At 41.4% G+C, this 13,434-nt stretch overlaps 1 protein-coding gene across 1 annotated transcript; it reads left to right on the top strand.

Annotated features, from left to right (window-relative positions):
* The first annotated feature begins 3,953 nt into the window (after positions 1–3,953).
* On the top strand, positions 3,954–8,102 carry egr2b (early growth response 2b). Its single transcript, XM_077625820.1, has 2 exons — positions 3,954–4,113; positions 4,489–8,102. The coding sequence occupies exons 1-2, from the start codon at positions 3,954–3,956 to the stop codon at positions 5,646–5,648; spliced, it is 1,320 nt and encodes a 439-aa protein (XP_077481946.1). The 3' UTR covers positions 5,649–8,102.
* The last annotated feature ends 5,332 nt before the right edge of the window (positions 8,103–13,434 follow it).

The raw sequence follows: 13,434 nt of genomic DNA, 5'->3' as shown, positions 1-13,434 counted from the left end.
GTATTTTTACATTTAAATTCTGAGTGTGGCTCTGTAGGAATAATTGTCCACCAACACCTGACCTGTGACTAATTTTGAATTGAATTAAATGCTTTTACAGTAAAACCTTGAGATACGAGCTTAATGCTATTTACGTATCTCAAATCATTTTTCCCCATACAACTAAAGTCAAATTAATCTGTTCCCACCCTCCGAAAAAACACAAAAAAGAGGATATTACAATGGAAAAACATATTTTGTTTGTTCTAACTCACCACCTACTCACAAATTAAAAAAATACCTATCTAGTGGTTATGATCTTCAATGGTAAAATGTGTCATTATTCAGTACTAGAGGTAGGATAGGATGAGAAAAATTCCAGCCCAACCCATCGCGGCCCGCGGGTATTAAAACCAGCCTGAGCCCGGAGTAAACCGGAAATTTCATATTTTATTTGTGAGGACATGGGACTCCCGAGTCGGGAGGAGGTGGGGTGATTCATGATAACACATTAAAGCCTGTCTTTTGTAACAAAATCTAAGTTCAACAAGACTGTATAAAAATTACATCTTTTATATGATAATATAGATGTTTGACGATCATCACTTTTGACAGTACAGCTGTTTAAATGTCTGCTCAGCATCGAGGTGCCAGTTTTTTTGCTCTCGTATGAAAGCAAAGCGCTACATTGACTACCTTCAGCGAAGCCAACGCAAGTTTCTGTCGTGTATTCAACAATCAATTTGAAGCTTTTCCACACCTTACTCTTACCGATGCGTGTTTGTCTTTTCAGTTCTCCTGTCTTTAGTTCATCCTTAACTTCTTGCTCCTCCATATTGGTAATTGGAAGATTATTAAGAGGGCGGCGTTCACGTGACGTGCGCAGAGCATGCTCTGGCTCTGCGGCTCCAATAGTAATTACATTACAGGACTTGTCTGTTTTAGCTACATTATTTACTTTATAACAATCCACACATCGTTTTAGTATAGATTTTTTTTCAACCCCACCTGAGCCCGAAGTAATAATTGACATTTTAGGCCCAACCCGACCCGAATTTTGGGTCAGGTCAGGCTCGGGCTTGGGCTCAAGATCTCACCTCTACTCAGTACAGACTTACTGCGGAGTGCGCGGATGAGAGAGAGAGAGAAAGGACAGGAGAGAGACTTGACGGTACTCGGTCGTTTGGTTGCCGGTCTTTTGGTTGCCCGGGAGGTTATTGATAATTACCATTTAAATCTTTGCTCAAATTCCCTAAATACAAACTGTGAATTATTATTTAGTCATACTTAATGCCCTATTAATTATTAGGCTAAAGAAAAGCTCCAAATTTCCCGTACTTTTATTGTGTTTTGTTAGAGAACTTGTTAAGACCCTGACTGACGTTCCTTTCTAAGGGGACAACTCATGTACATACAAACTCTTATACACTCACACGTCCGCTCAGTGAAACTGCTCAGGGCCATTGTTGGCTTTTATTGATGCGTAGACCGTGTTGTTTTACCTTGTTTTGTCGCCGGTCTTTTGGTCGCCCGTTGTTTGGGTCTGGGCGACCAAAAGACGGCGACCAAAAGTCCGGTGACCAAAAGACGGCGACCAAAAGACTGGCGACCAAACGACCGCACACGGACTTGACGGACGGCAACTCGCTCATAATATAACGTGAACTTTAAAATTAAATCAAATTAATTTAGATTACTATACACACACTTAAAATAAATTCTGCCCAATGCTCCTAGATATCTTTACGCGAGGGAGATGCGGCAAGAAAGACAGAGTAATGCTGTTCTCATAAGCACCCTGGACGGCCGCATCGGGAACCATCTCGTATGCTCGAATCTCAAATTTGTCTCGTATGTCAAGGCAAAAATTTGCTCTGAATTTTCCTGGTATCTCAAATTTCTCGTATGTTGGGAGACTCTTATGTCAAGGTATTACTGTATTGTCATTATACAAGTACAATGACATTTAAATCTTCACCATGAAGTGCATACATAAATAGTCATAAAAAGATTTATATACAATAAAAAATAAGTGAGGTAAAAGAAGAAAAATAAGGAAGAGCCTAAAGTGGTTAGCAGCACGTGAGGTAGCTACGGCATTTTATTGCAAGTATCAAAGTGCAAGATAAAGGTTTGCAGTGCTAAAACTGATATAGGCGGCCCGGCGGGTTGAGTGGTTAGCATGTCGGCCCTACAGCTCTAGGGTCCTGGGTTCAAATCTAGGACGGTCCACCTGTGTGGAGTTTGTATGTTCTCCCCTGGCCTGAGTGGGATTTTTTTTAGGCTGATTGGACACTTTAAATTGCCCCTAGGTATGGATGAGTGTGAATGGCTGTCTGTCTGGTTGTGCCCTGCGATTGGCTTGCCACCGATACAGGGTGTCCCCCGCCACTGGCCCGAAATCAGCTGGGATGGGCTCCAGCACCCCACGACCCTAGTGAGGATAAAGCGGTTCAGAAGATGAATGAAAGAATGCAGCAGGTTGAAGAGGTGGGATTTGTAGATGGGGAGGCAAGGGGCAGGTGAGGATCTTTTGGGCTGTGTTGATCACCCTCTGCAGGTTGGTGTTGAGTTGCTCCTTCCTGAGTACTCTCAGGTGATGTAGCCTCTGCTGCACCTTCTTGACGAGTGCTGTGGTGTTTACTGCCCAAGAGAGGTCAGCAGAGATATGGACCACCAGGAATTTGAAAGACTCCACATTTGCCATTGATGTACAGGGGAACAGGAGTAGCTTTGTTCCGTTGGATGTCCAGGATTAGTCCCCTGGTTTTGGAAATGTTCAGCACCAAGATGCTGAGAGCGCACCACTCGCTGAGTCTAAGGACCTTATCTCTGTAGGTCATTTTGTTCCCCCCTGTGTTCATCCCCACCACTGTTGTGTCATCCACAAATTTCACAATGATGTTCTCAGGGTGCAAAGCAAACAGGAAACTCAGTGGAGTGCACGCTCCTTTTGAGGATAGGTCATTACCTGACCTGAGTGAAGTACACTGTTGTGAAGACAGCGGGCATTTGTGCCAATGAGAATGTGAAGTGAATAGGAATGGTTTTGAACCCCATTATGTGCCCCGTAATTAACTTAATCACTGCCAATGCAGGTACAGTATGTATAATACTCACAGAGTTTGTGTTGTGGTAGTTAGAAATAAAGAATAAATTTATATTGATCTTGCAGCGAGCCCTCCGAGTAATAATTGATTAAACGTATATCGTGGTCAATGGCAGATAACTGTGAGTGAGAGAGTGCGAGAGAGCGAGAGAGCAAGAGAGAAAGCGCAAGAGAGAGCAACAGGGCGAGAGAGCAAGAGAGAGAGTGAGAGCGAGAGAGAGTGAGAGAGAGCAAGAGAGAGCGAGAGAGAGCGAGAGAGAGAAACAATAACATAATTTTTTAATTTAACTTAAATGAATTTAGATTACGATACACACTTAAATCTCGTATGCTCGTATCTCAAAATTGTCTCGTAATTGTCAAGGCAAAAATCTGCTCGGAATTTTCCTCATATCCCGAATTTCTTGTATGTTGGGACACTCGTATGTCAAGGCATTACTGTACACAAATTATTTCAATAAAAAACATACTGCATAAATTCAACAGAGGAAAACGTACATAAATAAATAATAATAAATACAAATTGGCTTTCACATCAACTGTCATGTTCCTACTTTCTATCGTCATGGCGCTCCCTGCCAATCAGCATGTGGCTCCGCCCCCCACCCACACCATATTTGGTTAATGACGTTCGACGACAATGAAAAGGGTTCCCTCATGTGCCGCAGAGTCCCACGGCCCGCTGCTCCCGAGAAATAAAAGCAGTTGTTAAAACTTCAAACGGCAGAGCGAACGAACTATGGAGCTCTCATCTGTTATTCTTTCCTATTAACAGGCATGCAGCGCAATTACTTTAAAATTTCGTATCTATCATAGGGTATGTGAAAGAGCGTAAAGTATTCGTGGGGATTCCATTTTTGACGGGATGACGACTAAAACGCTGGAGAAGGTGCCGATTTCCCTCGGGGGGTTCGACAACGTGTATTCCGTAGATGATATCCCCACCAGTTTGCCCACGTCGGTTGCTATTTTTCCCTGCAACTCGGACTTGGGGCCACATTACGAGCAGATCAACGCGGCTGCAGGTGAGACTTTACTTGGAAAAATATACCGTGTAACACTGATCAATTTAAATGAGGAAAATGTACCATGACATTATACCTAATTAAATAAAGTACAAGTGTATTGCATGAATAGCATTACGCACCAGAAACTTTGCTGAAAACCGGTGTTAAAAATATGATCTAAAAGAGATTACACAATATTTCAGTGACACTACGGGGATTCGATTTTTTACACACAAATTAGCTATTAGATATTCAGCCCTAGTATTCAATTAAAGTGGCTTGGGATTTAACATAGCTCGAAACTTAGAACAGGTGACATCCAGGTCAACTGTTTGTAATTACAGTGTATCATCTGTAAATTTCACTAATGATCTATAATATTTTTTCCCGCAGATCCCTTAATGAGCGCAGAGATGAGCGCAGAGAGGCGCTCTCTCGACCTTTCTTACTCCGGCGGTTTCTCCCAGCCTTCTTCCCATTTCAACCAGACCTTCACCTACATGGGGAAGTTCTCCATCGACTCCCAGTATCCCGCAAACTGGAACCCCGAAGGAGTCATTAACATCGTCTCGGGCATCTTCAACGTTGCCCATCCTCCTCACCCCCCTCCTCAAACCACGTCATCTTCCTCGCCGGCACCTTCTGCTTCTCCCAGTCACTTTCCAAACCGAAATTTGAGTTGCACCATGGCCGCATCGCATCAGAACCAAATTGAGTCAGACCACCATCAGCTATACTCCCCTCCTCCGCCGTACTCATCTGCAGCCTGCGGGGAGGTCTACCAGGATCCGTCAGTATTTCTTCCCACTTCCACCTGCCACATTGCCTCGTACCCGCCACCCTCGTACTCATCCCCCAAGCAGCACAGCGGCCAAGACGTGCCGGGACTTTTCCCAATGATCCCCGAGTATCCTGGCTTCTTCCAACCGGCTTGTCAGCGAGACCTGCACGCTCCAAGCATCCCAGATCGGAAGCCGTTTGGCCCCTGTTCCCTTGATACATTCCGCGTCCCTCCTCCACCTTTGACTCCACTGAACACTATCCGAAATTACACGCTCGGTGGTCCGAGCTCTGAGGGAGGAGGCCCGGCGAGACTTCCCTCCGCATACAGCACCCAAAACCTCCCTCTGAGGCCGATCCTGCGCCCCAGAAAATACCCCAACAGACCAAGCAAGACGCCGATCCACGAACGTCCGTATCCGTGCCCGGCGGAGGGCTGCGACCGTCGTTTCTCCCGTTCCGACGAGCTCACCAGACATATTCGCATCCACACGGGACATAAACCCTTCCAATGCAGGATATGCATGCGCAACTTCAGCCGCAGCGACCACCTTACGACTCACATACGCACGCACACGGGAGAGAAGCCGTTTGCTTGCGACTTCTGTGGACGCAAATTCGCCAGAAGTGACGAAAGGAAGAGACATACGAAAATCCACCTTAGACAAAAGGAGAGGAAGTCCTCCACTGTCTCTACTTCGTCCTCGTCTTCATCCGTTAGCTCCGCGTTAGAGCGCACTGGAAGCATCTGCGCAAACATCGGGATGGGATGAGTCCCAAGGTGGGACATATTTGCGCTCAACGCGGCGTTAAACCAAAGTATTGTTAAGAAACCCTATCATGCACAAATTATTATTATTTTTTCTTAAATGTTTGGAATAAATTCTTATAGGACAGAGAACTCAAATTTGCAGAAATGACGGTCAACGGGACACTATATTGCGGCCACACTGCTGCCTACAAATATTTGGCCACGAGCAATAATAAATACATATAAACAATTTTAAATAAAAAAGAATGAAATAACCGGGGATGATCAATTAGTAATAAATATAAAAACTAAAAAAGGTTAATAGATAATTTTTATTTTAAGTGTTGGGGTTATTCTATCTTCTATCATTAAGTAATACACGTTTTTTTAATGTATTTTTATTCAAAACTTCAACATTTCGCAAAAAGACGAAATACTTAAAGTTCAAATATGTTTGGCCCGTGTGTATTTTGCTCTGAGAACTTTATTATTATTATTATTGTTGTTATTAATGTTATTATTATTATTATTGCTATTTTTATTATTATTTTTTAATCTCTTGTGACTTCATAACTTAACTTAACTGGCCACCATTGAAGGCAATAGACGTCAATCCATTTCAACTGGGATGGGCTGGAAGTGATTAAATGATTGCTTCCAGCCTTTTAAAATTTAATATATATTGAATATTGAAACGGATTGGACGTCAATTGCCATCAATAGCTGTTTTCACGATCCCTCTTTCACCAACTGTCACTACACATACTCTATGACCTGGGCAGGCAGGAAATGTGTTAAGTATTTGATAACTTTTGAATAGATGTCCACCGTAGTGACCACTGTCCCTGAAAGGGTTAATAGGTTTATCGTGTTGTACTGACTACTGAATATAATTGCGCCGAACTACTGAACATACAATAGCCTTTATTACAGAGAGTTGAACACAAAAGGAAAATATAAAGAGAAAAATGAATGAATAACAGCAATAATATTGTGAAAGTAAATGGTCAAAGTTATTCAAACTGTGAATAACACATATTTTCACGTTTGTGCCTTGTTGTATAGTCTGATTCCACTTCAAATATACAATGTATATTTGTTCTTATGTAAAATTGGAAGATTCTATTTTTGTACTCAATTAATTTTGTGTCAGTATTAAATAGACTACCTTGTACCATGTGTCACAACTAGCAAAATGATAGTGTACTGTAAAAAAATGCTTACATTTTTGCTGTGGGATTTATTGCGTGGGTGCAAAACACATGATGGCTCATATAAACTCATAGAAGATGTAATGAATCCCCCACCTCTCCTCTGAAAGTGGTAAGAATGGAAAGTCTTTTGCGTGTATGAGAGAAAGTCTAATAATGATGTTGGAAATAAGATGTGGTAAATCCCACGTTGTGCCATGTATGGTATTTGTGACTCAATATCCTCACCCACTCGTGACCTTTTATGCAAAGCGTTTGTCGTTTCATGGAGCCAAACTATCGTCTCGGTGTAAAATGTTTAAATGAAACCGATTTTCTTTTAACTCCTGGAGTGAGTCTTTTTTCAGGTGTTTTGTTTTAAATCATTGTTCTAGTAGAGGCAAACAAGTTGAGCCTAAATCTAGACACAAAAAAATTGAAAGGCCAAAACAAAGTTATGCAAAGTGTACAAATTAAAAGTGAATTATGCAATTTGGTGAAATATATTGAAACAGGGAAATAAAAATAAGAAATAAAAGAAAAAAGAGATTCATTCCAATTTAATACAACCCATTTAATGTAGATTTTTTTTTATCTGTAAAAACCTACTATTTGTTTTATGAGAGCAATTGTTACTGCAATTTTGGGTTTACATCATGTTTTCACGTAGCTTAAAGCACGGCTGCTGGAAATGCAACAATTGATTTGACTTGATATCTTTAATTTGACATACATTTGCAAACAAGTGACAGTGAGTGCCAAGTATACTTTAGGTGAAAGTGGAAATGAACTTAATATTGCAGTAATAAAATTTACTTGAGAAAATAAAGTGCAAATTGTTACGAGAATTGTACCAAGTGAATCACACCAGTTTTTTCAGTGAAAGCGTATATTGTTTATTTGTACAAAAGTCCCTTTTTAAATTATCCCATTTTAATTTAAACAAGTATTACGTCTTTTTTAATTGCATGATGATTATTGGTTCCTTTGGTTGATTTTCTAAAACACTGCATTATGAGGTCACATGATAAGGCTTTTCAGAATTTTATTATTTTGAGAGATAGTAAGGAATCATACTGTGGAACAGAAGTTTGAATGCGGTCACCGGTAGCACATATTTTTTACGTAGGAACCGATGAACAAAAGTAAGGAAAAGATCGTTTAAATCTAATGTGTAATGAAGAAAATTATTAGTCCAATATGATTTTTGCAGTTTTTTGTTCATTGTAATGCCTGATACTAAAGGTGTTGTCACATTCAGAACAAACAGTATGAAAAACACAAAATTTATAAAAGCACAGTTTTATCCTCTTAAAATGTTATGTATTGATGGAATTTTCCTTTTCCTTACAAAACCATGGAGCATGCTGGTACATATGAACACTTAATTAAACTCTTACGAGCTGTATTTGTTGTCACCATTGTATTTCTCCAAACTATTAAACAGCATTTCAGATATATTAAAAAGAAACTGGGGGACATAAACAAAGGTGTTCCAATATTTTGTTTATGAACATTTAAATATGTACTTTGAGCACTATATTGCAGGAGGGTTTTATTTTGGGGAAAATGACAGATTAGTTAGTAGATAATCCTAAAGGTGTAAACCTTTTATAATTTCAAAATTTTACTTGGTAAAGACATTGAGAGCATGTTCTCATACAATGCCCATCAAGGAAGGGAGAAAAGCAGCCTACTTGTATTTTAGCTTCTACCAAATGCCAGTGAGTAAAAATCAGGTAGATTTAAAGGTGAAATGTAAAAGTTTCTATTTCGGTAACAACTCTCATTTCTGTTGGAAGCAATTCTATATCACTGGTGACTAAGTGAAGAACCAGGAGTTTGGGAGGGAAATAAAATTAAACAACATTTTAGCAGGTCAACATGGTAGAAAAGTATGAAACCGTAGTCTTGCTGGACTAATTGCAAGCTTTTAAGATTGGAAATGGGAAAGCCAGAGAGCAACTTATTGCTGTGGTTGTGGCAATACGTGCAAATGCTTGGTGTCCAAACTATAGCTTGCACCCAGCCAAAGTGTTGGCAATATCAAAACAATCAAATCAAAAGCCTTTATTGTCATCATACACAGCTGCGTATAACGAAATTGGTAAAAATATTTCCGGCCCACACAAGGATCTTGAGTCCAGCCTATATTTTGTTGCACTTCTCAAAGTCACCACTAGATGGCCCCGTTCACTTAAAGGCCCCCCAATCACGTGTGTTTGGGGGGGTTACTGTACTGAATTCGACAGAGTGGATTTGGCCTAGTTACTTTACCTTCTTTTCTGTAAAATGACCCAAAAAAGCGCAAAAAAAATTAATCCCATTTTGCTGATGGCCAGAAAATTATAGTCGTGCACTCTGCACGCTTCTGCTTAGTTTTATTATACTTTGGCGGATAGCTTTTAGTTGTATTTTCCAGTAAATTTAATCATTTTATCGGAAAACAGTTAATGTGTTGTGTCGGCTACTGGAACACAAAAACTGCTATATTTTTTTCTGTCCGACAGAGTGGCGAACTAAGTGAATTAAACGCATAGAGGGAAGTGGGGCAAGCACTATGTAGCCTATTCTGTTGTTTTAATCTGAATATTTTCCTCATGACTGTTTTGACCAAGTGACAAATGGTGTGTGGCTAATGAGCTTGGTTGTTTTTTGGGCGAAACTGCAGTATGTAGTAATGTATGTGTTAGATGTTTAGCATGTTTGCTAGCGGCCGTAGCATGTGTACCCAAATAACAAGGCATGGGTCGCGATTACCCAAATTTCCTTAAGACACCATCACTTGGGCATGTTATCTTAGGCTTTCATCTTTTACAAACCCACACGGCTCTCTGCCAAAGCCACGCAATCCCACGCCCAAACATGGCCTTACGTTTTTTTTAAATAATTGAAAGTAAAATAATTTTGAAAATCGAAAAATCTATGATCTGAAAGTGAACTTTTGTGACCTTTTTTAGAATCAAGAACAAACCTTAAACTTTCTATTTCAAAAATGATTTACTTATTATTATAGGGCCGCCATGTGTCATCACGGACTTCTAATGCAGTGGTTTGTGTGTTTTTCTCGAGTGTGCTCAATTCTCATTTTTTTTCTGTTCTGTTTTATTTAGATAACTGAGATAACAGTGATTATGCATATTAAACCTCAGTCTCAGTCTGCAGAACGTCCCCACCTTGTGGACTTCCTGTGTATGGCTCCAGTTTTTTACCTAGGTCTACAATGTCTCCTGTGTCTGTGCTTGCTACTGTCTTGCTACTGTAACCAAGGGAATTTCCCGAATATGGGATGAAATAAAGATCGAATCAAATCGAATCTGCTGAAGAAAAGCAGGCCCAAACAATGAGGCTGCCTCCACCATGTTTTTCAGAGGGGATTAGAGCTAAAATCAGGCCTAAAAAATCCAGCCCGACCCAACCTGACCCGCGGGTATTAAAGCCCAACCCGGCCTGAGCCTGAACAATTAACTTGATTTGCAGGGCCGAGCCCGAAGAAAACTTGAAATTTCATATTTTATTTGTGAGGACTCGGGATGAGGAGGGGTGATTCAATTCAATTCAATTCAATTCAATTTATTTGGCAAGAAAAAGCACTAGGCTAAGGGCCATGTAACAAGACACAAGAAATGTGCAACAAACGCGGTGAAGTCACTGGTTCACGGCCAAAAAGCCATCCAGAGCCCGCTTGAACTGGGCGACCGTCGGCTTCTCGACCACACCCTGCGGAAGCCGGTTCCAAGGACCGGCGATGCGCACTGAAAAAGCAGCCTTCCGCCGATTCAACCGGAACCCGCGAGGGTACAGCTTCCACGGATGACCCCTCAGACCACGATCAGGTGCGGGCGTGAAGAAGAGGTCGCGGGGCACGCTGTAGATGCCGTGGAGGATGTTATAGGCCAGTATCAGGTCCCCTCGCAGACGCCTAGCCTCAAGGGTCGGCAGGTTGAGTCGCTGGCATCTTTCCTCGTAGGACAATAACCTGAGGCCGCGGACCATCCTCGTTGCAAGCCTCTGGACCCGCTCCAGATGCTGGATGTCCTTGGCGAGGTACGGTGATGCGGCTTGGATCCCATACTCGAGAATGGGCCTCACCAGGGAAACATACAATGGAAGGAAGATGTCTGCTGTGATGACGGCAAAGGACCGGAACATTAGGAACAGAACTCCGCGAGCTTTGTTGGCTGCTTGGATGCATTGGGCCGTTGGTTTGAACGTGTCGTCGACAATGATGCCCAGATCTTTGCACCGTTGAGTTCGTTCCAGTTCCAGGCGTCCCGGTTCAAAGTCAAGAGGTGAATCAGGAGGAGCCCCAATAGCCAGATGACTGCATTTCGTGATATTGAGCCGCAGGTCCCACAGGTTCGACCAACTCCACACATGATGAAGGCACCTACGCAGGTCCTCGTAGTCGCTCCGGGGAGCAACGAGCTTCACATCATCGGCGAAGAGGAGAACCCGCTGGGAGATGTGCTCTGGCAGGTCGTTTACAAACACCACGAACAGCAGTGGTCCAAGAACGGAGCCTTGGGGGACACCGCTGGGGGCGTTTTGAGTCTCTGAAAGTATGCCGTTGACTTGTACCTGAAAGGTGCGGCCAGCCAAAAACGCATCAATCCACCTCACGACCGCTGGGTGAATCGCATACGCTTCCAACTTGCGGAGTAGCAAGCGATGGTTGACCGAGTCAAACGCCTTGGCGAAGTCCAGGAAGACCAGGTCGGCAATTTGTCGATCGTCCATTAATTGAGTGACCCATTCCTCCATCATCAGCAAGTTGGTGAGGCAGGATCTGTTGGACACGAATCCATGCTTTGATCCATGATTAATGATAATAAATTAAATTTGCCCTTTGTGACGAAATAAAAGTAAAACAAGACTGTATGAACATTTAAATATTTTATATTAAAACAGCTGTAGTGAACCCAACGCAAGTTTCTGTAGCATTTTCGACAATCAATTTGACGTTTTTGTACACCTCTGTCTTTTCAGTTCTCCTATCTTTAGTTTATCCTTAACTGTTCAGACATAGGCTTCATCATCATCATCATCATCATCATCGAATCATCAAAAAAGCCTATTGTCTCGGGAGCACGGAGATGTACATGTATATATATATATATATATATATATATATATATATATATATATAATGTATATATATATAATGTGTATATATATATAAAACGTACTTATTAGCCATCTATTTATGTCTAAAATGCCTTTCCTATATCTGCATTCTCACCCTCTTGCTACTGTGCCAATGAAATTTCCCGAATACGGGATGAATAAAGTTATCCAATCCAATCCTACACAGCTGCGTATGACGAAATTGGTGGTGCTACTCCACAAAGTGCGCTCTCCCAGCAAAAGACCACAAACTTATAATACATAATTTTTTGGCTGCTTTTCTGTCTTAATGATTTGGTGATTCTTAATGATCCCATTGACTTTGATTTTCTTTGTACTTTGTGCTTTTGCTTTGTTTTTCTGCAGCCTTTGCGACTGTACTGTCTAACTTATGCTTTTTCTTGCTACTGTCACAATGAAATTTCCCGAATACGGGATGAATAAAGTTATCCAATCCAATCCAATCCAAATAAGTAATATAAAAATATAAGTCACATCCTGTTAAGGTAAATACTAAAATATTGCCTAATCTAAGATATTATTACTATCCATGGAGATCTCGGTGGTCTCGAGATGTCCTCGGGGATATTGTGGCTTAACTCCTTGCTCCTTCATATTGGGGATACCAGGTCAAGATGCGGACTTGCAGAGGTGAAGATCATTAAGAGGGCGGAGTTCATGTGCTCAGAGCATGCTCTAGCTCTGCGGCTCCTGTTTAGTAGTTAAATAGTAATTACATTACAACACCTTCTGTGTTATCCAAATTATTTATTTTATGAAAAGTATTCCTTAATTTAGTATCCACACATCGTTTTAGTATACATTTTTTATAAACATTTATTTATTTTTAAAAAAAGTCAGCAAGAGAGAAGCCTGGCTTGACCCGACCTGAACCCAAACTAATGATTGACATTTTAGGCCTGACCCAAACCCAGATTTTGGGTCGGGTCGGTTTGGGCTCGGGCTGGTGCTTAAGATCTTACCTCTAGTGGGTTTGGGACGCTGAGTGATGAGCTCTGTTGCTTTTACGCCATACATATCATTTTGCCTTGTGGCCGAAAAGGTCGATTTTGGTTTCATCTGTCCGGAGCATCTTCTTCTAAATATTTGGTGTTTCTTCCAGGCGGCTAGTAGCAAACTTTAAACAAGATTTTTAATGGTTATCTTTGAGAAATGGCTTTCTTCTGGGCACTCTCCCATAAAGGGTAATTACCGTATTTACTCGCATACAAGCCGCTTTTGTCGGACAAAAAAAGGACTGAATCGAGGGTACGGCTTTTATGCGCATAAAAACACGACTTGCAAAAAACTGCAATTTGACAGCACCGTGACACGATGATGTCACTTCAAAATGACGCCCATGCGTGCGCCGTGAGTCACGATGCAAGCAAATGCCGATACGATCAGTTATTCCAAGATAAAGAAGATAAACAGATAACACGCTAAACAAAATTTATTTTGACGTCTATGAGGGAAATTCATGAGAAAAAA

Source organism: Stigmatopora argus, chromosome 18 (assembly GCF_051989625.1).
Source record: "Stigmatopora argus isolate UIUO_Sarg chromosome 18, RoL_Sarg_1.0, whole genome shotgun sequence".
Classification (NCBI taxonomy): Eukaryota; Metazoa; Chordata; class Actinopteri; order Syngnathiformes; family Syngnathidae; genus Stigmatopora; species Stigmatopora argus.
Note: the sequence above shows the minus strand (reverse complement) of the source record. Positions and strands in the feature narration are given on the sequence as shown.

What these genes read in the sequence shown, in the direction of transcription:
- egr2b (XM_077625820.1), top strand. Translation starts at nt 3,954, where the DNA reads ATGACGACTAAAACGCTGGAGAAGGTGCCGATTTCCCTCGGGGGGTTC. An exon ending in GCAGATCAACGCGGCTGCAG is followed by an intron (nt 4,114 to 4,488) that starts GTGAGACTTTAC and finishes TTTTTCCCGCAG; the next exon opens with ATCCCTTAATGAGCGCAGAG.